Below are 27,765 nucleotides of genomic sequence, written 5' to 3' on the forward strand. Positions count from 1 at the left end.
AAAATGATGCCTTAAAACAGCTCAATGTAAGAAAGCAGTTTGAGCCTATCAAAGAGTCATTTCTCAGTGTTGATTAAATTCCCAGAGAGGAGGAAGTTACATTACAACTTGAGCCCCATGACCCCACGACCCCCACTTCATCAATTCTGTCGGATGGAAATGAACAAGGCTTTAAGTAGTGCAATTGCACAGACTCAAAACAAATAGGTTCATCTGCAAAAAAGGGATACCTCTGTAATCGCAAATACATAACAGCACAACATAAACTGCAAAATTAGTTTATTGTTGCATGTGTTTATGTTTAGAATATATTAAGTAAAAATATTTAGGTAATATTAGGTATGTTCAAAAAGATGATTTTTTTTTAAATTACACCATTTAATGGTGAAAAGTATATCTAAATAAGTTTATTGTTTATGTCTATTTTGAAGAAACTAATAAAATTTGTATAAAATATACAACAATAGGATCAACAATTCTAATGTCAATTTTTATTAGATCTTTATCCACATTTTATCACGTTCATTCAAATGGCTGATCTATTTAACTTATATTTTAGAATAAAAAAAAACACAGGAACCGTCCAGTTGTAGAGTATCCGCATTACAGTAATAAACCACCAACAAAGTAACACATATCTTTACAGAACCCACTAAGTATAATATCGAAAAAAGTTCATTCCCTTGAGTATTGTGAATAAAGAAGGTTATGGATGATCAATGAAGCAGTGACAGTGGCTAATGACCCACCTTTTCGACCAGAGGTTCAGGTCCACAACACATGAGCAGGGGTGTATTATAGTATATAGGGTGAAAGGGGTTCTTGATACTAAAGGAAGTTGTAGCGGTGGATAATAATAATACACCTTTTGAAACAGGGGTGTATCATATGATATTAGAAAGATCCTTAATTCTCAGAATAATAGTGGTGAGAATGTTCTTGGTACGGAATATCCAAACTCTAAATTTGATTGGCTGCATTACTACTTGAAATTTTTTAATGTTCCGCATAATCTATTAAGTTAAATTTCCTAAAAAAAATGGCTATAAAAAACAAAACTATTAAATGCAAATTTATGTTTATTTATGAACAAATATAAAAAATACTAAATTAAATTTTTCACTGTCCAACAGCTACAAAACTGCTAAACCTGTTAGAGTTTCAGAAAATACGAGATACCGTAAAATATATCTCAATGTTTCTTTGTATTATGAGCGTTCTTAGCGTTTTGATGATATTGTGATAATTTTGCTAAAAAATAATACTTGAAGTGGGAATGAGTACTGGGCCTCAACTAAACCTTCGGCAGGCCACAATGTTCCCTTTCATCCTGAGGATGAGTATTCCCTCACTAGATTATCAAATTACTTAGAACGAAATATCATCTGAATCAAATTGATTGCAAGGAATTGTTTAATTATCAAATTATTCATAATCATTTTAACTATGAATGTAAATGAAATTAGAATTACTATTGACCACTGTATTGGATATTTTATAAACTGCCCGGGCATTTTTCAAATGCCAATTTTAACGGGCATTTTGTAAATTGCCTGGGTATTTTGCAAAAATGCCCGATTTTCCACATTCCCTGTCATATATATATAGCATTTGTAAAAAAAATAAAGTCAGTTTGGATTCAATTCTTGTTCGAGTATCATTTAATTATAATATCGTCTAAGGGACAATTCGTCCAGTTCAATACAATTACACTTAAAAGTACAAATCTATAGAGCAAAACCATAGACAAAATATGTATATGAAATATTTGGGTTTATATATACAGAGGGTGCAAGCTATCTGTGCTGCAAATTCTTTTAAACGAAATTTCTCTACAATTAGATCTAAGATTTAATTCATAAAACCAGATTGGGAAAGTTTGATAAATTTTGATTAGTTTTTTTTTTTTTTTAATTGCATCCAGCCTCAGTTACAGTCTCTATATGAGGCCAAAAGTACTAGCAGGACTTCAATACTTGGCCTCTTGGCAAATCCGGGAATTCCTTCTTGATCCAACTGATTTGTTGTTGCAAAAGGTTCGATAGATTTTTTTTTATCACACCCAACAAAAAATCTGTGAGATTAAAATCCGGCGATTTATTAGGCCAAAAGTTTGGTGAGATAATTTTCAAAATTTTCTTTCTTCATTTGAGACTTTTTTTGTAGATTTGGCATTGATGTTGCCACAAAAGTCCCTTTGGAGGTCACAAATTATCATCTAACCTTGCAAACAAACGTTTCACTGTGTCCCAGAGTTCGAAGAATTGTTATATTGTCGCTCCCGGCGCGGATTCCATAGATAATTATGTAGCTTTTTCAAAATAAATTATAAAACTTTTTGAATTTTATATAGTTTGTTAGTCACTTAAATATTTGTTACTGCTTGGCATACATACATAAAATAAAATTGTACAAATATAAGGCAAGGAACACAACCACAAAACAGGGGTATTGTTGCTACTACAACAGATTCTAAAACCTAGTATAATTTTAAGTTTTGTTCAATAATATATTTTTACATTTCATAAATTTTAAAATACGAAAGTCTTCGTTTTCCTCATTCATTGGTTGATGTTTCGCGTAAGAGTGAGTGGGGCATCTAATGATGAGATGGTCTGCACTTTCCAATTCTTCCATAGAGGTATTGCAGGTTGAGCTTATGGCTTTCCATTTGCTTAGATGGGCTAGAAAATGGCCATGTCTAGTGTAAGCCTGTACAATGATTCTCAATTTTTCTCTTCTGAGCTTGATAAACTTCGACTTCGGCTTATTATGCATAGTATGCGTATGTTTTATACTTTTATCTTTTTTATATCGGTAACACCAATATTGATAAAGAAGTCATGAATTACCTTTTTTTATGTAGCTTAAAAGCTTCCCATAAATTTTATATATTGAATGACACTATTAGTAATTATTTTATAAAATTTCATTATACATTTTATAAATTATTCAAAATAACTGGCTCCTTTATCGACTACCTCCCTTAGACGTGATTGAAAGACTTCACATGCTGCATGTACCAAAGATTTGGGAAGTTTACCCCATTCCATTCCAAATTTAAATATACACAAGTTTTTAGCTTGGATATTCGAGGGGGTTAAGATCTGGACTCGAATGGGGCCATATAGATTTGTCTCAAAAAGGAATATTTGCTTTAACTCACTCTTGACATTGAACACTGGTTTGTATTGGGGCTCCATCTTGCTGAAAGGTCACCTTAATCGTTTAGATGAATTGCCTTTTATCTACGGAAGGACCACAAGCACCAAAACATATGAAATTTAATCACCTGCCTTCATACCGAGGCATTCTGGAATAAAAACCAAAGGAAGCTCATCTCCTTTACTTTAAATCACTGTACAAACCAAATAGGATCGATTATTTGCCCGTTTCGGAATCATTTTTTGCTTAAGGATACATCTTTTGATGACAAGGAAAGGTTTGGTCGTTTTGAAGGTTGAATTTTTTGATCCAGGTCCCATTTCTTCTCAGCCGAAAACACTATATTTTCTTTCCGCGTGCAAAAATCTAATAACGTTTTAATTTTTTTAATCTGTTTCATCCAGATATCTTCCGTGAGATTTTAAACGCAACGAAACCATCCCTAGGTATTTTGGATGATTGGATTCATCCAATTCTTTGACACGTTGATCTCCTATGTCATTTTTGCCATTTATCTGTTGGGGGTTCTGTATATTTTAAATTTAACTTTCCGGATGCTATTCGGATTTCCAGCGGACCTTGTGCGTCCACTTATTGGTTTATCATCAACGTTTCCAGTCTCTCGAATCTTGTTAACGTTATATCTAACAGAACTGACACTGAGTGAAGGTCTCAAAATCTGATAAATTTGGAGGGATGATTTGCCAGCACACTGAAGACTCTCAACTGCTTTTCTTAGATAGTGCATCTTGACTAATAAAAATATCTTTAATACTCTTCTTTTTATATCAGAAGAGAAGGATTGAAATTAGAATGCATAACAACCAATCAGATTGCAGATAGTATACTTGCACAAATTTTGTCTGCCAAATCTAAGAGGTTTAGGACTTTTGATGACCCCTGTGTTGTTTACAACGAATTCGCCAATTGATTCTTTGTTTTTTTTTCTCCAATTGGTGCAAGTTTGAACAAGCTATCGAGCAAAAACAATATCAGCCACATTCGTGCCTGTGTTTGGTGAAGAGTCCTTGCAAAAGTAGCGTCATAGATGGCTTGTGCATACTGTATATTAAGTACAAAGCATAGATTAGTATAATAATAGTAAAAATGATGTATATCTGAGGGCTCTTATAAATTTGAGACTTTTATATGATATATGTAGACCTTTTTTTTTCGATTAATTTGATTCTATAATAGGTCAACAAGAGTAATAGCTACCTTTGTGGTTATATTCGAAAGAGAAAAATAATTGTAGCTTTATCAACAAAAGACATCTAGGGATTATGGTTAATATAATAAGATTTTGTCGACATAAGTTGGCTATTAGACTTGTAATCTTTCACGCTATTTTGAAAGTTGTATTAGTTCGGGTTGTAGGTTACATAATTAATAGTTCTTAGGGTTATCAATATCTAATAAAAATTAACTTACTTAGGCAACAAGAACCAATAGTGAGGGTATTTTGGGGTTGTCGTTATATTATACTAGTCGAGGTTGAAACGATTTTAAGTCTGTAGTTAAGGACTGATGTCACTCTAAGGCTTATAAAGGGTGTTCGGTTAAGCCAATACACTTATAAATTTGCCGTTAAAAGTGATGTAGCATTGTGATTGGCTCTTGTCAACCAATCAGTCAATCTATTGTATCTAAAAAATAATTATATAACAGAGTGATTAAGCATTTCATCCTGATTATCACAATAGCAAACATGAGTTTGACGACTCAGATGGAGCGCAGGATAGCTATTTTATCCCCTTCTCATCTAGGCAAGATATAGAAAGAAATCAGCAGTTACCTTGTTATTCGTTGTACCTTGGGGAAAGAGAAATGCTAATGCTCTTGAGAGGGGTAGGCCACGTCCAGCAAGTTCAAATGAGAATGTGGATGCTGTCAAAAATATCATTAAGAAAAGAAGAGGAGACCACAATCGAGGCACTCTCATACCAGTTTGACATGGACAGGAGCACAATGATGAGGCTGGTTCAGGAGGACATTTTTCATAAAAGTTACAAGAGGACACCAAGGCAACCCCTGAAGCCGATCGATTGCGACGGTATATGGATTAAGTGAAAATTATCAGTTTTACTATAAATTACATTTATTGAAAGTACAAAGATATTACCTTTTAAAAAAATCATAGGTCTAATTTTAAGAGACGTAAAGAAATCTTAAACTCTTCCAGCTTTAAAAAAACTGGAAAACGATATGATTTTTACTTCTCATAGTTAGAAGTTAGAGTTGTCAAACATATGATATGTGATTATGTACGAAAAAAAGGAGCAATGAACCTCAGTGCACATTCCATGCTCGAGTGATAAATTATTTTTTAAACTCATTGTGTTTATGTTTGATTCACAGTTACTTAATTATATACTATGTGTAGGCTTATAAATATTAGCTAAATTCCTGTGAGTGTAAATTGTTAACATGAGTAATTGTTGGTTAAGAACAATAAATTAATGCTCTTTTAAAATTAGAGCATTTTTGAAAGTTGTTACGAGTCAGTGAGCAAGAATCAAGATAGATTTTAGTGATCTCTGTCAGCAGATATGTCCTCTATACAAGTTACAAAAAATTATATAGCATTTGTTTCGGTGTGATTCTTACACATGATGTAATTTTAACGAAACTATCATCCTTAATTATGTATATTGACTTCAAAGACAATTCCTAGATAAGATGGAGTAATTATAACACTAATTATAATGTTTACTAATACTGAATCTGGTTCAACTCTTTCTGACCAATTAAAGGAATATTAAAAAAATGGATATTCAACGTAGTAACCCTGCCAATTAAAAAATATTTTAAGTGATAGTAGCTTGTAGTTGTCACGACGTTTCATAATAATATTGTGAAAAATTCACTTAATGGCCTCACTAAAACAACTATTGAATAGTTCAAACTATTTATATTTTAAAATTCATGAAGAACAAAATTGCATCCAGAAAGTTCTGCAATTACCCAAAAATTTTGTCTATGAACGAGTGCAAATTTTTATTAATGGAAGTTAGTAAAGCAATAGTTAGAATGAAAGCCTGATTTTCATTCCATATCTTTTGAAAAGGGATTAAACCAAGTTTTATAAATCAGAAAATTTATATCGTTATTTCATAATGATAGTAAATTAAAGTTTAAAAAGTCTTATCAAATAGGTGATATTTTTCTTCTCTTTTTTTTTTTTTTGGTTTTCTTTAAAAAAACCATTTCATGGAGTGGTTTTAGAAGGTTATTTATTCTAAACAAAAAGATGCAAAGTTTAAATAACAACATTTTACAGCTATGGATGACTGATTGATTTCATAATTATTTATCGGTAATTCAGTACCAAGCCTAAAAATGTTGAATTTTCTGAAATAAATTATGTTCCAACTGATAACGGTTTGACAAACAGCACCAATTCATAATGATTGCAAAAAACTGTGTCTGATGTCAGTAATCTAAGATCTTTTTTTTTTTTTTTCATCCACATTACACGTATACATAAATACAAAAATAAATAATTAAAAAAAAAATTGCATTGATATACGACATAAGCAAGCATTATAGCTTACGGTTAATTCCCTTTTACAGACCTCTGATATAAACAGCTCATCAGCGATATGACTTGATAACAAAAAAAACTAGAACAAAATACGCATTGATCACGACGAAAATATAGCTGATAAAATATTAAAATAATCAGATTAAAAGTTAGTATATATTTGAGACAATAACTAAAATTGAAGACAAGCAGATCATATAGTTATAATTATAAAGAAACGAAAACAAAACAGTATCATTTGAACAAAAGTATCGTAAAAATGATTTAAAATTAAACATATAGAAATAACTTAAAAGAAAAGGATGTTGCCCCAGAGACAAAATTTCCATTAAAAAGTCTTAATGTTTCATTCCAAAAATTGACAACAATCCCCCAAAAAAAGTGACTACGTCATAACCTTGCTACGATGTTTTTTTGTATTGACTGATAATAAATTCCATAAAAATTTTTTTTGTTTTGTTTTTTAGGCAGAAGGAAAATGTTTAATTAGATCACGGGCATATTCTCAACCTGCAGAAGATATTTTTCAATATTATTAGTGAAATTTTTTGCATTCAAAGATTTTTTTTTTCAAATTTCAAATAATAAAAATGAATGGGAAAAATCTTTTTTTTGTATTTTATAAATTAAATCAATTAAATGATTTTCATACAATGAACCCAATAAAACAGAAGGAACGGAAGTGCAATTACTTGAATTTCATAAAGCACTATGTCAAATGATTTTTTGGCAATATTTCTTTTCGAAGGCCAAAGTACATTTTTCACTTTTCCAACACATGAAAGCAACTCTGTCTGTATTTCAAGAAAAATTTAGAATCTAGCTTCTTGATTGAAATTAAATCCACTCACTTGTTATTTCTAGAGCCTGATTGTCACTAACTATAAAAAAGGAAGTTATGTGCATCGTTTACAATAACTAAATGCAGGTTACTAACATCTATTATGGGTGTGCATGTAATTTATTTATAAAAGTTTGAATATCATAATCTTCAAACCCCAACATATATCCCTATCAAAATGAAGAGGTTATGTGGTCGAACGTCACGTTTATAATTTTGGTGCTTTCAAAATTAAATTTATTAAAGACATATTTTAAAACGTTCTTATTTGAAATGGGAGAGTTATTCATGATTGAAGATTATAATATGCAAATTTTTGTTAAATTAATTATCTAAGGACATATACGTATACAAGCATAATATATGTTGTAACCCAAATAAGAAACATGCATTCCCACAGGAGGAACACATCCTACCATTAGTAACCATACCATTAGCAAAGAAACAAAGTATACTTACAAATGTAATAATTAGTGATGGATTTGAGTTTGAAAATCATATACCAGTCTGAGACCATTATGATTTTTATATTCCAAATTAATTTGGTTCAATTAATAAGTTTGGTCACGACAGGTCGTAAAGAAAAGGTCTGCCTAGACCGGTCCCAAAGGAAAATTCTGTTTGCATCGATCTTTCAAAAAATCTGTATTGATCGGTCTCATTTAACATTAGTTATAGTCTGATTCTGAAGATGAATTACACAGGGAACTCTCATTTTGTACAAATATATTCATGTCAAAAAAATAATATTTGTTTGAGTACAAAATCCAAAACTAATCTCTCTCATTTGAAATCTGAAATAGCTAGGACTACATTAATTTGGAACTATTGTCGCTCAGAGTCATTTTCATCATTAAGACGATCACCAAATTGAAGTTCAATGAATAAAACTGATGTAAAAGGGTTTTTAATGATCTGAATCTTGTTCTGAAATCGACATATTCCCATTTTTATGCTGAAACATGATGAAAAACGACACTCTTTTTCATTTTCTTTTAAATCCTTTAAATAAATTCGGCCTAGATCAGCCCCCAAAAAAAACTTCTATAAGATCGGTCTCATTTAAAACTCAGGGTAGTTCGCTTTTATTAGATGTATTTTGTATGATGTTGGTTGTTTTCCCTTTTGTAATTTTGTCTTTTTTTTTTTTTTTTTTTTTTTTTTTTAATACTTGTGAATTTTGTGAAGTTAAATGTGTTGGATAAATCATATTTTTACAACTCATAAATCAAGATAGAGGAGAAAATTGCTCAATAGTTAGAAACAAAAAATAATAATTAATTAATATTGCAATGTTTCACTCCAGTGTATTTATAATAATATTTGAGAATTCAGTGCGTTGATACAAATGAGTGAAACATCTGTTTGAGTATGCTAGTGAAAAATGGTAACTAACATTATAGATTTCTTGGTAGTTATCTTCTAAATTTGCAGCAAAATAGTGTTTGTTCGACGACGCCTACTAACTCCGGATAATGCCGGGAACAACGGCTAATTGTTCGTTATATGAAAAACAGAAAAAAATGGGTCCACGATTAAATTTTGATCCATGGTGTAAGACCGTGGTCTGGACCAAAATGTCGTTTCGAATCTGTCTAACAAATGTTCCTTTAAAATCTGAACAATTACAATAATAAGCTTCACCGAGATACAATTTATTCATAAACAATAGATTTTCAAAAAGTTAATACTATAAATAGATGTGTGTCTCAGCCTCTTAATCATTACTGTAGACGCCCTTAGGGGCAATGATGGCTTCCAGGTTGAGGTGGAAGTCTTGGCACCCACGTTAGATGTTGTCCTCTGTCACAGTGTTCCAGTGCTGGCCGATAGTGGAGTTTAGGGCATTGGTGTTTGGATGAGGAACACGAAAATAGTGTGAGGAAATGTGTTTCTTTCATTGCTTGTATCAAAAGTGGTCTCTCCATCCTGACAAGGCTCTTTCCACCCACTTTTTTCATGGCTCTCCGGGCAGTCTGGTATAAAACCCCGAGATCTCTTAAATGGGTCATCATGGAATTGAGGGAATTGGCGAAGGCTGTTTTCTTCAATCCTCCGGATCCATGTTTGGCCTTTTTGAAAGGACCCGTATTTCCAACGTTTTGGAATTGCGCTGACGGCGTAGACGGTGGTCCTGGAGACGCCTTACTGCTTGGAGACTTCCGTTAGTTTTTTTTTAAGCTTCAAGGAGTGTGGAAATAAAAATGAATCCATCACGTTCAACTTACATTTTCTCGACTTGTACGTAATCTAGAGAGCTCAGATTTGTTTTGAAACTAATTTTGTAAGCTATAATGTATGAAAGTATGTATTAATTTTATTCACTCAACCTTCATTAATAATTGAATTATTAAGTGTATAGATTTTAATGGAACACACAGTAGAATAATCTTTTTGGACTGAGTCTCAACACTAGTTATAATCTATTAAGTTAAAATATTTTTAAAGTAGTTTCTATTTTGTATTTGTTTTTATCTAACGCATGGTTTGTATATTCACGGTCCTAGGGGTCAGCTTACATATATAATATTTTTAATTTATTAAAAATGGTTTCATTAAAACTAAGAGCTGTAAAAGAGTAAAAAATTATACAGACTGAAGACAGTTTAAATTTTTGTTTTGTTTTGGGCTTAGTAACTGTAAACTGGTTTGGCATGGCTAATATTTGGTTGTTTTTTGGAGTTCAAAGCAAATGGGAAACAAATCGAAAAATTAATTTTTTTCGAAAAGAAATTTCAATAATTAAATATTTTGGAAATTTGTTCAAAAATGAGACAAGTGCGTGCATTGTACGTCGATATATTTAATAGATTTGAGGTTGTTTTGACTTTATAAAAATTTTATATATAAGTGTATATAATAGCTTACAAAATCTTCAAAATTCACTCTTAATGATTTTTAAAAAATTATGAAATATAGGTTCACATCTTAGCAATTAAACAACAAATAGAAAATTCAGTTTATGTAAGACTGGAATAGATTTTTTTCTATAACTTAATTTACATACTTACTCCGTCAATGTAATATTGTAGATCCATGGGGAATTTTTGATATTGGTATATCTCGGCTACAAAATTGAATTATGTCATAAAAATTGCTTAGCCGTGACTGTTTATATTTTTTTTTTATATAATACATTGTTTACAGAAAAGGGAAGTCCATATGAGTTGATCGCTTTCCAAAGCTTTTGAACTACTTGAAGTACAATGGCCTTGAAAAGTAATTGTGTACTTCGATAAGAAAAAGTGGTTGATGTAAGAGTCATCTCTTGAAATCTGATGAAAGTTCCACCAACGTTGAAGTTCAAGACAAAAAGTTATTCCTATCTTAGAGGGTCTCATTTTTCGTAAAGACTGAACACTAGTATAGACATAGTATAGATTTTAAAATTATCGATTACTATCTGTAGGGTATGCTTCAAGAACAAGTACACAAAACTCTTGTACAGCAGTGTTAACTGCCTTATGACTAGCATCACCAGAAACTGCAAGATGATCCCTGCTAATCATGCAATCATGCTAAATAACAATTCAGGCCAAGGATTGCAAAGGTTATAGAAGTTGGAGGAGGTCACATCAAATTAATCAAAACACAAGATCACTATCAATATCTTCGTAAATTTTCATTAGATATGATTATCCAACGACCATACAATAAATTTTATAATTTGCCTATTAAATTCACAATTTATCTACAGACCTCTCTACTATGAATTGCTAAGCGTTTTAACACTAGTAAGTAGGTTTTAAAAGATCAGCATACTATCGCTAACTATTAATGCTGGTTTTTGGTCTGAAAATCCTAGACATAATTTAGAACATTAGGGTGGATATTGCACCAAACTAATCCATATTAATATATTTAATCATTTTTGTATTAATCATTAATCAGTATAGAAGATAAAATTAGTCCATAGATTGCAACTGAAAAAAAGTGGTCCACGATTTGAAAAAAGATTAAATCATATCACTTAAAGGTATTTTTAAGATTAGATCACTAATTAAATTGAAGTGTTTTTTGTGTATCCATGTTTTGTTTGTATTCTTGTTTTCAATTATTTTTCAATGTGAAAAATTACTCCAAATTATATTGACTTACATATTCTCAGATTTATATGATTGAGAAAATGGAGATCATTATTGAACACAGTAATATGAACTAATAGGAATAAGCAAACTAAAAAATCAAGAATATCCGCACGATGTCGTAATATAACAATTATAAATAAACTACTAATAAATACAAAATGGCGCCACTATCCACGGATATGTAAACCAACTATTAATAAATAAATAACACTAATGCCTCTAAGTTAAAAAATATGATAATGGAAGATCAGCTTTTTTTTTTTTGTAATTACAGTATAAACAGTGTTTCTTTATTTTCCAAGCTGTTATCCTTACTATTTTATTCTTAAAGAGAGAGAAAGAACTTGTGGTTAAAACACAAAGAAAAAAAAGAAAAACATTGGAGATTTGTTGGCGAATAATAAGTGAAAGCTCTTCTGGACTCAGAGTAGAATTGAGTAACAATGTCGGGATAATCCCTACTTATATCCTAGCAAGGATATGGAGTGGAATTTGTGTGTATTTCCATAATTTCAGAGTACCTCGCAGCAAGTATAATGAAACGTCTTGACAGATGATCTGCTGTCCTCACAAACATTCCTGAAATTGTTAAGGTGTTCACGTTAACGTTTGGTTTCTTTTTTCATTTTTTCCCGGACGGTCATTTTATTTATATATAAGCAGGTTAATGAGGTTTGATTTTCAACTTCCTTCGAATTTCGATTACAGCTAGTGGAAAAAGATGTAAAATGGTCTAAAAATAACCTATGAAATATTTCATGGCTATGAAAAGAAAATATTTTGAGTAATTTTTAACTTATAAACACTCAAATTATCAATTACCACAACCTTGTCTCATGTCCATGTGATGTTTTGAAACAACTAAGGTAAAGTCACTTGAAAGATGCGTGAAAAATTCAGAAGTCGTTTTGTTTAGTTAGCCTCATATGCTATTCAGGGAATGAAACTGTTGGATCTTAGCTCTGAAGATATTGCATATATCTCCTCATAAAGTTAGAGAGTCAAAACAACTAATAAGCCATTCAACATGTGGCCTTCTGTCTTCAAGAGTGAACAGAGTTGACATCAAGTCAGAAATTCAACAAAATGACAATTTAACCTCCACAATGTGGGCTCATGAAAATAGTACACTACACAAAGAGTATACTTGATAGAGACACATTCTGTGACATAGTGACAACTGCCAATTATGGGAGAGACTTCCACATAACAATAGAAAAATAACCATCGTGAAAATGATAAGTACACTGTAAAAGTTTGCCTGCAAGTCACACTTTATCTTTCTATCTCAAAATTGGAGACTGCGTATGCGGAAAGTGTAAATTCTATTTTAGCAACCTTTTAATAATATGTAAATAACTTGGCTTTGTGAAGCCAAGTGATGCTACGCGAAGAAAATATTAATACAGGAGAAGGAGAAAGATATCGACTTCTTCGAGATATTGTGACAATAATCACAATTATTTATTGTTAAATATTAAAGTGATGGGGCAATAAAAAAAACAACAACATCTGAATGCCGATTCCGATACGGTTCTACTAAAAATCACCAAAAATGATTTTTAATATTTTAAATAATTAAAAAGTACAGTATTATTATCAGGGACATCCACAGAATTATAGGTATATATATATATTTTTTAATTTGATTGGGGGGTCCAAAAAAAATTAAATTTCTTATTTAATTGTTTTTTTTTAACGTTCAAATATTAAATTTTTTGGAGAAAATTAAAAAAAATACTAAGTTGCTTAGAGAAAGTTCAATTTATAGGGAAAAAAATTTAAATATTTAATTAGATTTCAAAAGTTAAATTTATTTGTACAAACTAAAAATTCCTAAATTTTGGAGAGGCTATTTTTTTCATATTCTAACAAAATAATAAATAAGAATTGTAAATTAAACATTATTTTGCTGATGCCAACTTACTTATTATTGGGTATTATCTTGCAAAGGGCGCTAAATTGATTTGGATTGGCCCTGTTTGATTGCATAGGTGATCACGATACCACACAAATGTAATTCTTAAATACAATAAGTAAAAGTAGCTAGAAGTGTCTAATGTCATCAACTACCCTGTTTTATTTGTCAACTGACTTTACTTGAAGCCCACAAATGAGTAATTAAATTTAACTAACTCGAAGATAAATCTATAAAATTGACTGGAATTATGTGTTCGAAGACTAGCAACTGCAAATTGTAGTTTAAGTTTAATTATTTGAATTTGATATTGTAATAATAAATTATCCACAACATGCTAGGCCCATTTATCATTTAATAAAGTAAGGGTATTCTAGCTCACGTAAGATGATAATTTTCTACGTATTTAATCATTTTTAATTATATTTTCTAACATTTTAAATGGAATTTGAACACCTTCTTCTTTTGAAATGATTTTTTTTTAATGAAAAATGAATCTTTAAGTCTCAAAACTTGCACATAATATATTCTTTGCCTATTACTTAAAAGTATTTACGTGGAAAAAGTATGAACTAAAAAATTTATGGAAGAAACTCTTTCTATTGTTGCCCAAACAAGAAAATTTTTGCTAAAGCCTCCTTCATATCGAATTATATTTAAAAAAATTTTTTTTTTACAATTCTCAAAATTTGTCCCCATGTTATTCTTCTAATGTATCCAGTATCCTATAAAATAAAATGAAAGCCTGTAAAAAAAGCAAATTTTTTGCAATTCTTATGACTATACCTAATAATATTAATAATGAAAGTACTTCATATGTAAAAATATATAAATAGGGTATTAAATTGTTCATCATGAGTGTCCTATGCGAAAATAAAGTTTAAATAAAATAAATACTCTTGGAGATACTACTTGATATTACATTGGGATAAATAGCCATGTAAAAAAATCTAAACATCGGCCTTAATCAAGTTTATTTTTCTATTAACTTTGGGTCTTAATGAATCATAACTCCTTACATAGGTGTCATAAGTACAGATCTGCTAATCTCCTATGTGGCTATTTCTGTGAATAAATATCTATTCCAGCTGTAATGAATTAATATCCTGTTATATTGAACTACCAATAACTTCTGCAAATTTGTATTACTTCGTTTACTTTATTTATTCATTTTTTGATGCCTGAAAAAGATCTCTTCAGCCAAATGAAAGCCTCTCCGTCTAACTTGGACAATAACGATGATCACCCTTTGACAACTGGTTAATAGAAAATCAAAATAATTGAAAGTTGTACACACAAAATAATATCTATAATTTTTCAATACCCATATAAAACTATATTTAAGCCACCATCAATGATAATAATTATAATTATACCCATAATCAGATAAAAAAAGTAGTAATTTCGGAAAAAAATAGTACAATAAGGAAATGAACGCTGGTCATATTTTTTCCCCCGTTCATACATCATTTTTTTCCATTCGTCGTTCATTCGTGTAATGTATTCGTGATTCCTTCCCCCTTCTTCTCTTCTCTTATTTTCTTGTATATATATATGTTTAAAGTACAGTGTTTTACTTAGTATAAAAAGTCATGTATTTTATGTATTTCTTAGAGTAGGTTTTTGTATAATACAGAATACAGATGCTCTTATAAATAACCGTTGTTTTATTCCTACACGCCTTTCCTTCTCCTCACTTCTCTCGGTCGTCCTGGATCTCTCCACCTTTAAATAGTTTGTGTTTCCTCACGCTCGTCAAGACACAACATTGGCGACGAGGATGGGATCAGGATCATGTGACCTCCTGGCTGTGGGATCGTCGGTGAAGCTAGCCCTGCTCGAGTTGGGTAGCATTTTTCATCGACAGGGAGAACGCTCGTTCGTCTAGGGAAGGCGGAGCGATACGGAATGTGCCTCAGTTTGGGCCTCGTGGAGGAAGGAAGAGAACCAGGGTCACTTACAAAAAAGTGAAGTGGGTGTCCGTGTCAGGGACCATATCATTCACAGTGGATTTCTACCTATGAAGTTCTGGTTCCCCGTTGTTCCTACTCTCCCGTTCACGTCATTGGGTTATGAATGTGCAATGGTTTATCTTCTGGATTATCCAGAGTTGGATGAGGGTACATCGAGTTAGACCGATATGTCTCCCGGGACAAGCAGAGTGATCGTGTCCTTAAAATCTCTATAAGGGTGAACGATATGTCTCCCAGGGACGAGCAGGGTGCTCGTATTCCTAAAACCTCTGTAAGGGTGAACATTATGTCTCCCAGGGACGAGCAGGGTGCTCGTGTCCCTAAAACCTCTATAAGGGTAAACGATATTTATCCCAGGAACGGGGAGTGTGCTCGCGTTCTTAAAACCTCTTTGAGGAGTAGTGTTCTCCTTTCTCCGGTGCGCGTGCTGAGAGCACGGCACGTCTATGGAGATAAATTGTATATATTCAAGAGCATATGGTTTGTCCGTGCCTGGTTATGGATGGAGCGGTTCAATAAGCTTCTGTTCATGGAGCGTAACCTATTTAAGCACCGACATGGATTTGATGCTTGGGGGGTTGGTGTAATGTATTCGTGATTCCTTCCCCCTTCTTCTCTTCTCTTATTTTCTTATATATATATATGTTTAAAGTACAGTGTTTTACCTAGTATAAATAGTCTTGTATTTTATGTATTTCTTAGAGTAGGTTTTTGTATAATACAGAATACAGATGTTCTTAGATATACCCGTTGTATTATTCCTCCACACCTTTCCTTCTCCTCACTTCTCTCGGTCGTCCTGGATCTATTCACCTTTAAATAGTTTGTGTCTCCTCACGCTCGTCAAGACACAACAATTCGTTAAAAAATGAACGGAAATTATCAACACCGTTCGTTTTTCCGTTCAATATAGAAGTCTGCTCTTTAAGTATTTAGGACTAAATACTCCGGTCCCGTCCTGTTCACTCCTGAGCCGGCCCAGTTGAGTCCTGCATATCAGTCCTAACAACTTATAAAGTTGGTCCTTGATGACGTTACTCAACTTTTTTTCTTCTTTTTTATAAACAGTCCAAGTAATGACAGTCCCAAGGACTGACAGGGCCGCCCCAAAGACTGGACTGGGCCGAATAAATAAGGACCGACACAACGCAAGTTTAGTGTGAACGTACTCAAGAAAAACGGAATGTAACGCTTAGGATTTCTGGGGGAGTTCTCTTCTATATTATCAAAACAAAATTTGTATTTTAGCCTATATCTAATTACTGCAATGCCGGGTACTACTGCTATTAATTAATTACTTACTTAATTGTCTCCTTAAAAATCCAAATTGGTTAACAATTTGGATTGTTAATGATTCACAAATGACAACATTATTTAAATATATTTCTTGTTCTGTAACAGATGTTGCCTTTCCATGTAAAGGAAAAGAATATTAAAAAGTTGACTATTTCAAAATAAAAGATATCAATTATATATTTCAATATATTACAACAAATACATTAATGTGGTAATATATATTCATAGTAATATAAATAAATGGCTTACATAAATCTCAAAATGTTTTATTTATTACAATAAGCGGGACCATTGCTATTGTAAACCAGTCAGATACAACTTTCTAAATGTAGCATAAATACAAAATGAATAACTATTTTGTTACGTTTTTCTCTTAGGCAGTTTGAAGATATACTTTAGCTTGTGTAACTCTTAAAATGATCATTTTTTTATGACAAGATGGTGGATAATAAAGGTGTGTCGCTCACAACTTATATAATTTGACAGAAATAAGCAACCCCATTTTAATAATGTAACACATGTGTAGAAAACGCTCGCCCGTACTTGTATTTCACTCTAAGATTACAAGGAATCTAACTCAAATTATAAGGTTTGCTACTTGCAAACAGGCTTTGCCTCTATATAAAGGGGGGAATTACATTTTTTACCCTTGTAGGTATGAAGAAAGGGCACATTTATCTACGTTTATGAATATAATACGGTAGACAACTACTACTATTAGTTGCCTTGCGGTTGTAAGTTTGAATAACTGCATCTAATCATTTTCAATTCTTTTAAGATAGGGTATATATATTTTAATATTAGGTATAGTTTTATAATAAAAAAACAATCATTATCTATTAAAAATAAGTGGATATTTTCTTAACATGAAACAATCATGTGAAAAAAATAAACTTACAACTGGATCTTTATTTGTTATTCATGTATATATATAGTTTATTTTGCTAATACCTAGAACTGAAGATGATGCATTGAATAAACTTCTATTGCCTTGTAATTTTTACTTTTTTCTCGAGAAAGAGATATATATTTTTGTAAATATTTGAATAATACTCGGGAAATCAAATTTTATAAAGTTTTCCCACTTTTATATTGCTTGCAATAGTTTGTAATACAGATCAGTAATAGTTCTACAATTAATAATAGGAAGGATTTTGAAATATCTACTCCCCTGACAACCATCACAATACAAAATAGTTTTTGCATCTATAAAATAAAATCGAATTAATCAATAAGATAAAAAAATAAAGTAAAGGAGAACTCATTATTAGGTAATGCAAATTTTGAAGAATAACATTGATACTTTAGTATTTCTTCAATCAATAACAAAACAATCGTATTATTATTTTAGTGCATTTTAACCATTGTTTTCAGTAAAACAACTTATAATTTATCTAGTATGGAAAACATTTAATAATTCATTTATTTGTGTTATGATCCTAGATTTTACGAGAGTGATATTCCAATATGGTGACAAGCAATTTGGCTGTTAAAGAAGGATTACAAACTCAACAAGTTCGAGAATTTCAATAGCATTTATCTATTTCAACGTAAGCCTACAAAAGTTAAGAGGTTTGGTATATATTTTGTAAAACATGTAAACACTTTAGAGATCCGAATAACTATTTATATGAAACAACGGAATAGAACATGCATTGCCGACCAAACTATCGAAGAAAGAGAAGCGCATTACTAGTCTATAGTTATGTTCCACTTGTTTTCCAATGACAAATAACTCAGTATTAATAAAGCAAACTGGCGTGAGCTTGAAGTGTCCAGCTAATATAATTTTCCGTATATACCGTATATCACGAAATCCAAATTATAAATAGAATTCATATAACTGTGATAGAGATGACTGATTTCTGTGTTAAATACATCCATGACACTTAAGAAGAAGTACTCATAAGTTCTACCTGTGACAGAAAATTATAAAAAAAAGATTTTACATATTTCGCCTGAAAATTGTTTAAAAAGAGTATATTTTCCTTAATTGGTAATTATGTGCTAATTATAAGTAATAAATATTGACTTATGCAGTTGCTAGTTACGTCTTTTAATAAATCTAAAATTACTACTGATTTATGTTGAAAAACCACTGCAATCTGACAATATTGCTTAAGATGATTAAATATGTCTCTGCTTTTCAGAGGATAAATTGTCTTCTTTAGGAAGAATTTCTAAGCTTACTTTCACTATTTTACTTTCTATCAAACTAGAATAACTTCATATATTGTGATCGAGACTGAACACTTTAAATAAATATATTATTCATAGTACTTGCATTTGTACTTAAATACAGTGCAGGTACTTGTAAATTACGTAAATATATATATGTTTTAAATAGCTTAATAGTTGCACATACTGAACTGTGTCAGTCCTTATTTAGGACAGTCACGTTCAGTTCAGTCTCGGTCTGGCCCGGTTCAGTCAGGCAACGAAGTTCTCAAACGGATTAAGTTCGGTCCTTCACTCAACTTTATTTCTTCTTTTTTAATCCATTCTAGTACGGAAAGTCTGAAGGACCCACTGTCTTAAGGATCAGTCCTAAGACTGAACTGGACTAGACAGAATAAATAAGGACTCACAAAATACAACTTGCTCTTAAATTTTTAATTAATTACTTATATTTTACTTAAGTACAATTAAATGTACTTAACTCGTCCCTGGAGTTTAGTTTTGTCCCTTTGATTATAATTTATAACCGTTTATTTCTTGAGGTTAATTGAATAAATCAAGATGTATCAAATCATATCCCTTTCGCATCAATTCAAATTCTATGACATAATCTGGATCTCCTGAATAACCAAAGCTGTGGAGTCGGTAGATAAAAACTCTGACTCAAACTTGAAGTCCATCATACAATTTTAAAATAATATATTTTATAGCTTATATAAGTACTATTGAGTCATTTGAGAGTAGAGACTATAAATACAGATCTAATTTATAGCTATGGGTAGTTATTCGTTATATTTAGCCAATAAGTGTGCCAGGTATAAAGAAAATATTCGGAATATAAGATATTTCACATGATAAAAAACAAATGAAATGGATTTGATCCATTTAAATGACTCCTATATATTGATACTTAATTCATAAGTTTCTGACAATAATTTATTCACACGCAACCGAGAAAAGACAATATACACAACCTCTCCCAGCAATGTTACACTTTACACTGATAAGCAGAGTGGAAAATAATACTATTCACCCGACTGCTAAAAAAAGAAACCAAAAATTAACGTAGTGCCCCTGACAGTTGGAGAATGTTTTGGGAAAGAGCAGCTTAGCTGTCATGACGTATACTGTATTAGCAGTTTACAGCCTTGAGAGAGTAGGAAAGAACACAAATCTTACTCTGTATCTATTGTGGAGACATTGCCAAGAATTACTTCGGAGTCGATCTTAAACTCTAGATTTATTCCAATGTGGACTTTTTATCATAACCATAATTATAACTTTCCAACCAATGTTGGATACTTAAGAATGGTTATAATATTAATCTTTTATCTCACTCAGTTCTTATCAAGGTTGAATGACTTAGCAAATGTTCAAATTTGAAGAAAATGATCCAATCTTAGATCATTTGTGTCCTAAAATGGTACAACTTTCAATAAAGGAATGAGAAGAGTAAACAAATGGATCCTTGATATTATAATATTTAACTGTCTGGTCCTCTAAATATTGAAATTATATTATCTTCTTAGTTACAAAATTATCATTGCAAGGAATTGGAATCAATATTATTTAGGACGTCAAAGAACAATTCCATCGTCCTCATCAAAATCCAACAAGACAATTTAAATTTAAAATTGCGATGGATATAACCGAAATTTGATTAAATATTAAATAAAAATAATATCAAATTTAAAAATAGAAACGGGAGGTAATTTTATAGCATGTCTTCCTTAATGTAAGATATAATTTTACAAATTTCTATAAATTATAAAATATAAGGTGTGTATTAAAGGTAGTTCAATTTTTTTAAATGTATTAATTTTGAAATGCATTGGACCTACAGTTTCAATTTTGCATACTTTTTTTATGAAGAATTATAACATGTTTTAAATATAATATAATGACTATAACAAGAAAAAATAAATATAACAATTATATTTAATTTGTTACCATTAGTAATTTTCATTTTATAATTTTAATTCCTTTTTCGCCGATAAAGAAAGAGAAAGGGTAAAGATTTATGGCAAGGCTTCAAGATTTTTGTCATGTGGCATATGTGGTTTTGGGATACAAGCCTTTAAATAATTCACATTTCAACAGAATAAGGTAAAGCTGTATTGACAATAATGAAGAATATAATTGAATTTGATGCTTCTAATTTTATGTCAGATATGAACAAGGTACATGTATCTTGCAATATCTCACTCCATATTCATAACCATCCAAATCTTTTAAAATTTATGAAAATCTATATTGGCAAAGCCATTCCTTCCAGCTACACCATCACAAAGTATTTGGTGTCCGTAAGTAAAGTAGTATTGTCAAAGATTAGGAAAGAACTTGTAGCAAATGATAATATTTTTGTATTTGACGGAACTATGAACAATGACTTTAGTATTGATTTGTACTATGTATGGTCATTCTTAGGTTGCCCTTATTTCATAAAGTTGAAAGATGTTAAGAAGGCTAATAATTGAACAATTGAAGTCAAAAGTCTTAACAACATTTTTGGCTCAGATTTTTGTGGCAAGAGAATAAAGGTTTTCATTATCAATACATATCTTATTGTATAACATCAGTCAAAAACCTCAAAAAAAACATTCCGAATGATATGGAATGTCAATAGTCTCGCTCACGGTCTGAACATAATAGCTACACTCTCTCCGAATTACTTCAAAAATACCAAATAAAGTAAAAATTTTGTTACTTAATTATGGCGATCGAAAACGATTGATTATTACGCCGAGCACATCACTTCATTCTCCATGATATGGAGAAAAACAATGGTACAATCAATAAATCAACTACAATAACGTTATCCATTCACGGCATTTGTATAAGACCTTTATTATTTTGAAACTTGTAAGCACAACTATCAATCAATTATCATCAATAAAACCTGCATAACACAATCAATATAAGAAACCAAGTATTAAGACTTATTTTTAATATTATACTTGTATCTACATATAACTTTCATTTATTATTTTGCATATTCATTTATATCTTCTGCATATTCCATAAATAATGATTCATTCTAAATACAGTCAAAAACTGTATCCCTCATGTAGGGCCTAAATACAAAATACAAATAAAGAAAAAAGTAAAGATCCATTGGATCTAATGTTAAGGCTATATTTGAGTTCACCTTTTCAATTTTCAGGGAAAGTTTGAGTCGTCAAGCTCCTGGTATATGGGCAAATAAGCAATGCCCGGATCTACCTGTAGTCTTGTCCGGTGAAAAGATGAATAAAATATTAAATTTAAATATTTACTGACTAATCAGGCCGCTTCAATTATTATAAAAGGAGCCCCAATTTTTTGCAGTAGTTATATGAATCAGGAAAAGTGCTCCCTGTTTGAATACATATTTAATATTTTTATTTACCATAACAGTCATAATTATTCCATTTATATCTTGCCTTAGACGACACTACATGTACATCCAAATATTACCATTTTTTCCACAGACCAAGAGCATGAGGACTTGGACTTGACCTGAACTCTGAAAAGTTGTACTCCAATGAAGCTCTGAATATTGGATCTAATTGATCTTTTGTTTAATTATATTTAGTATTTACTATTTAGAATAAGTAATTAATAAATATTTATGGAATATGAAGAGGATCTATAATAGAGTTGCAAAATAATTGATGAGATTATTACAAGTATAACATTAAAAATGTATATTAATATTGGTTTCTTATATTGATTGTACTATGTAGGGTTTAATGATGATAACATAGACGAAAATGTGTCGTAGCCTCATTTATTAATACACATTTAAGTACAAATTTCCAAAAACAAAAGTCTTATATGCCATGAATGGATAGCGTTATTGCTGTTGATTTATTGATTGTAACACTGTTTCTATTCCTATCATTGAGACTGATTTGAAGTGCTCGGAGTAGTATCAATCGTTATCGACCTTCAAAAAAAAATTATTTCTAAGATAAGAGTTGTGAGGATTTAGGCCTCTCTCAATAACCAAGGATAATGAAATTAATGAACTTTATTATTTGCTCTATAATAAGACAATGGACAATAATTACAGGTGTATCGGTATAGAGATATAAATTTGGAATGAATAATATAATTAAACAATAGAAAAAAAATTATAAGGTTGTTCTTTTTTAAATTTATATCAAACAGTTGTTTTATTATATCATTCCATGGATGGTTCTAGATGATTAATCGTCACCTTTTAATAATTTTGTATAACTTCCTTTACGTCGTCTTTTCTTCCTCAATTCATGATAATGATTATCAGTAACATCTCTCTCTGATGTCTCTTCTGAATTGTAAGGAACAGGTTCCCCGGACGTGGTAGCTGTTTCCCCAGGAATTACTTTATCCTCTTTGACTTCTTCTTTGTGGCAGGGTCGATCTCGAACAGGAGATTGGCACTCCTGAGTTGATTGTACACCCAACTCAGGGACCCTCAAGGTCTGCTCTTGATTTCCAGCACATCCACATTGATTGGTCAATTTAGATATCACCATTTCTTTTTCAGCAACGTTAGACTCTAATAGAGCAATCTGTCTTATTGAGTGTAAAAATTTTCTTCTATTTGTTAAGCTTCGTGTTACTAATTTTTATGAACTTCAGTAATCCTTGCTAACTTCCATGAATTTTTCTCTAATGATTCGAGTTTTAGGATTACTGTATCATCCTTTTTGATTGAGTTGGTATAAGACTTCACCCATTTTCTGTTAAAGCTTGTCTCTATCCCGTCCAAAAGCCTTTCATTAATTTTTTTCCTTGACATCACATGTCACCGTAGGGTAGCGTGGATAAGATTGATTGATTTGGAGTGTTTATTACCCCCTACTGACGACCACAAATCAGGAGGTTTGAAGTAATAGCTGAAGGTAATAAGGGATCCTGATTGGAGACTCCCAATCAATATTTATGATACTTCATAATTCTACAATTAAAGTTTGTAAAAGAAATCTTAACATATTTATAGGCGATTTCTTTTTTTTTTCATTTTTATTCGTATGGATATAAACATTATTGTTATATCTATGGTATCAATAAACTGGTTCCTTTTTTTTAATGTAAAATTAGTTGTACAATTTGTATTAATTTACAAAATGTAGGTTTGGTGATTAGTTTTTTCTTGTAATTGCGTTGAAATTCTCTCCCCAATTTTATTTTTAATAAGGTAATTATAAGTATAATCCACTAATATTCGGACTTAACTTTAGTCATTATATTTTTCCATTTAGGTAATGCTCTATTATAATTATTACTCACTTGATGACCTTTAACATTAAGATCTTTCTATGGCTGTAAGTGATTTATCATCAGATTCATGTGGACTTATACCACTGTTTCTCTTGACAAAAATGTATTATTCAAATTTATCAACCATAACACTATAGATTGATGTTATTTCATGATTTATATGGTCAGAATCTGGAGAAAAATGTATTATTACTTCTGTGACAATGTTAATTCCTGTTGCACTTCTCAAAATCCAACCCAACATTGAAAGTTTAGTAGAAGGGATTAATATTTCTGGAAATAGTCTTCTTTCATAAGTTGAGAATAATAAGGTTTAGCAATCAGAAATTTGAAATGGTCCTTTAATTTAAATCTGATAACTTTCAGTAATGGTAACATCTTTTAAATTATTCTCATACTTAAAATTGATAAGTATTGGTTGAAGAGGTTCTTCAATTTAATTTATTGTAGTAGCCGTCATAACTTCAGTTACATATTTGTTATCTAAACTCATTCTATCAAACATAACATATATTTCTCTTGTTGTAAGAGTTAGATAATCTATATGCAATGTTCATTTACAGAACTTTGGGAGGATAATTAAGACCCTTTTTAGTAGTCTCTTGTTTCATAAGAGAAACAGTCAAGTAGGGTTCTTACCTTGACAACTTTTTTGTTATATGGGTTAACTAAATAACACATAATAGTGGTTTAAATACTTATGTATTTAATAATATTGGTATGTTTAGAAATAAAAGTAACTATTTTTAACAATAATTAAATAATTAAATTAGAATGAGCTGTTTTTACATTTTTTGTAGAGTTATTTTTTAACATTAAAAATTTATTTTCTTTATATTGATATACATTGAATTATTTTGTCTAAATCATATTAATCTTTAACGTTTTTTAGTAGTATGGTTTCTTGGACACATTAAAAATAGAATGATCTCTCGGGTCATGATGGCAATGAAAAAAATTGCAGTTCCTTTTAAAGTAATGCCCTATTCCATACGTAATGAGACATTTAAAATTTATCCCTTTTCTTCGACGAACATACTTAGATTATTTTGTAGTTATTTTGAGGGATTTGGGATATTTCATACATGTGTGGAGATTATGCGTGCTACAAATCACACAAATTATTATCTAAATATATGTTTAAATTAAATTTGATTTCTTTATTCCTCCGGGATTGAATTAATGGGAGTAGATACTTGGAATAATTTCCAAGGCTCAGAATGCTCAACCATATCGGAGTAGAATGTTTATCTATTTCATTTTTTCGAGGTATGATGGTTGTTAATTTAAATCAATAGCCTTTTACTTCTATATTCTATTCATCTATTTGAGGGTTCTCTTTTTCTATCTCCTTTCTTCATAATGGACGAAGAGTTTTAATTTCTTTTTCGACGGATGCTCCTTCTTCCAAGGTTAGCTTGGTGAAGTAATATGCCAAGGTGATTATATGGTCAGATATGCATAAGACTCAGATTCCAAAATGAGTGTTGATATTTTCGAAGTAATTAGAACTTAGCGTTGATATTATATTTAGAACATGAGCGAAACAAGTGACATACAAACACATTGAAAAATAATGCTTAAGTCTTTTAGTCTCTTGCCACAGAAATTGGAGCCCAAAACGTTGTGAAGACTTTTGACTGCAATGCAAGAAAATTATCATTTCCTACAAATTATTTCTTAATCTTTAAAAACAATGCTTTACTTTCTTATTCTATAGAAAAAATTTGGATGACTATCAACATGGAGTGGGGCTTGCAGGAGACACACATCCGGTCCATATCTAATGTAAAATTAATATTTATATACGAATATATAATAATTATAAAATTTAATACAATTGTTATAATTATTTGATCTTGTTGCATATATAACATTTAATTTAAAACAAGTTAGATTTATTCATAATAAATGTAATAATGGAATTGTAGGTACAATGTGTCTTAGAATAAAAACACTTTAAAAAATTAAACCACTTATAATATATGCATTATATTTCATACATATAAAATGTGTGTAAATTTTATCATACATTTAGGAACACAAGGTATAAAGTTAACAAAAGTTTTTATTTTTAAATTGAACATCATTTTTATTTAATTTTTATCAAACTTTAGTAATATCAATCAATCATATTCATATATATATAATTTTTTTTTGTTATTAATGGGGTTTTGTTATGAAATTAAAATAAAAAATATTTACAATTTGTGATTACAATATGAGTACGATCTACAAATTTAATATTTTTTAAACCTCTGCTTATGACTAACCATGTCCATTATTTGAGTGTTGAGAATCTTATCCCTTTAAGAAAAATATGGTTTTTTGAACCAAGCTTAATAAAATATTCATAAAATACAATTCAATTAAAATTCCACGAAATAAGATACAATTTTAAATTAAAATTAAATTTGAATTCGCCATTTTGAAAATTGATTTTCAGCTAAAATATTGATATTGATTTCAGTAGTTTTCAAAATTTGTCTATGTAAAGACCTTAATTATTATATATTTAAAAAAATTCAAATATGTCTCGTGGAATAGATTGTAATTTGGATATGAAGCTGAATCAATCATACTCAGCCTGTCCGGATGAGTTTGGAAATGCTTCATTCCTGAGTAGTCCCACTCGGATGGAGCTTTTAATGACTCGAGTTCAAACTTTGGTTCAGCAATCCAACGAGCTGAGTAAAAATGTAATGTTGAACCCTTATTTATTTATTTATAATTATGTTTCAATAATATATTATTTAAATTTAGGAAATGGAAATGCTTCAAGCTTTAAGATCCACTCTTTTATTCTGTGTTGAGGAAATGATAAGTGCTATTGAGGCAGAAATCACAAAGAATCAAGACTTGAGATGTAATACAATTAAACATGCTCAAAAAATTATTCAGGATAGATTTCATTCCATTAAGCCGGATGAGGATGAACTCCAAGGGTTTTCTTCGGAATTACAACTTTTTATTCAGGATATTGATACGTTCCAAGACTGTGTTCCTGGACGCAGATAACTTTACCTTCGATTTTATATATTTTATAACTGCTAATTGGAACAATGTTACAATTTATTTCATATATATATGCTTGTATTCATTATATTTGTAGAAATCCGCCTTGTCTTATGCATGAATAAATCAAGTTTTATACACAGATTGCATCATAATTGTAAATGATACCATTTTGTGGGCTCAAAGTTTATATTTTTAATCAATAGAAATAAAAACTTTTAATAAATCTTGATGAAACTTCATTAAATGGCTTTGATAGCATAAACCGCTTAACAAGTGCATTGTATACTAGATAATGTTAATAATAAACAGTGATTTTTTAATTAAATTAAAGTAATATTTACTTAAAATGGCTAGATTTATAGTCATTCATAATATTTATAGATTGATTAGGGACGAGAAAAGTAGGATCATTATAGTATAGTCTCTTATTATTTCTATTCTAATAGCTAATTTTTATATATTTATATATATAAAATACTATTAACTTATAAAGC

At 30.5% G+C, this 27,765-nt stretch overlaps 1 protein-coding gene and 2 long non-coding RNA genes across 3 annotated transcripts; all 3 read left to right on the forward strand.

Moving 5' to 3' along the window:
* The first annotated feature begins 17,924 nt into the window (after window positions 1-17,924).
* On the forward strand, window positions 17,925-18,713 carry LOC121124816 (uncharacterized). The gene is made up of 3 exons (XR_005866426.2): window positions 17,925-18,096; window positions 18,269-18,375; window positions 18,438-18,713. It is a non-coding gene; the product is annotated as an uncharacterized lncRNA (long non-coding RNA).
* Window positions 18,714-19,871: 1,158 nt separating this feature from the next.
* LOC139906303 (uncharacterized) lies at window positions 19,872-20,945 on the forward strand. Its single transcript, XR_011781732.1, has 2 exons — window positions 19,872-20,455; window positions 20,533-20,945. It is a non-coding gene; the product is annotated as an uncharacterized lncRNA (long non-coding RNA).
* Window positions 20,946-26,702: 5,757 nt separating this feature from the next.
* On the forward strand, window positions 26,703-27,410 carry LOC121124789 (uncharacterized). The gene is made up of 2 exons (XM_040719990.2): window positions 26,703-26,952; window positions 27,017-27,410. The coding sequence occupies exons 1-2, from the start codon at window positions 26,785-26,787 to the stop codon at window positions 27,269-27,271; spliced, it is 423 nt and encodes a 140-aa protein (XP_040575924.1). The 5' UTR covers window positions 26,703-26,784; the 3' UTR covers window positions 27,272-27,410.
* Window positions 27,411-27,765: the final 355 nt, after the last annotated feature.

This window comes from Lepeophtheirus salmonis, chromosome 9 (genome assembly GCF_016086655.4).
Source record: "Lepeophtheirus salmonis chromosome 9, UVic_Lsal_1.4, whole genome shotgun sequence".
Taxonomy (NCBI): Eukaryota; Metazoa; Arthropoda; class Copepoda; order Siphonostomatoida; family Caligidae; genus Lepeophtheirus; species Lepeophtheirus salmonis.